General features: G+C 68.9%; 1 protein-coding gene across 1 annotated transcript in view; it reads left to right on the top strand.

Annotated features, from left to right (window-relative positions):
* Positions 1-42: 42 nt before the first annotated feature.
* Positions 43-389, top strand: part of RFT1 (RFT1 homolog (S. cerevisiae)) — a gene marked incomplete at its 5' end in the record, with an annotated part of 13,165 nt that continues 12,818 nt past the window's right edge. Inside the window, 2 exon segments of the mRNA XM_008943127.1 lie at positions 43-173; positions 176-234. Of these exon segments, the coding sequence (XP_008941375.1) occupies positions 43-173; positions 176-234 (190 nt within the window).

Genomic DNA, 389 nt, shown 5'->3' on the forward strand with positions numbered 1-389 from the left:
GGCCAAACCACCCGCCTGGCCTACTCCAGTGCTTTGCTGCAGGTGCCTCTCCGCTCCCTCCTCCTCCTCCTCCGCGGTGCCTGGCGGGAGCCGCCGCAGCCCCGCTAGGCCCGCAGGTGTTTCCCGTGCGGCTTCCTCCACAGGTGCTGTTACGGGCGGGCACCTTCGCGCTGAAAGGAACGCGTTCACTCTACGCTACCTCTCCAGGGAGCTGATCGGCGTGGTCAATGTGAGGTGAGGAGGAGGATGAAGAGCACCTGGGCGGGAAGCCGTGTCCCGCCCCCGGGCCGTTCTGTTCTCCTGGAGCCCGGCAGACGTGAGGCTTCCCTGGGGACCGGGCTCCCGGCGTGAGGGGCTGTGGAGGTGCCTGTGTCTGGCGCCGCAGCGAC

Source organism: Merops nubicus, unplaced genomic scaffold (genome assembly GCF_000691845.1).
Source record: "Merops nubicus isolate BGI_N331 unplaced genomic scaffold, ASM69184v1 scaffold34380, whole genome shotgun sequence".
Taxonomy (NCBI): domain Eukaryota; kingdom Metazoa; phylum Chordata; class Aves; order Coraciiformes; family Meropidae; genus Merops; species Merops nubicus.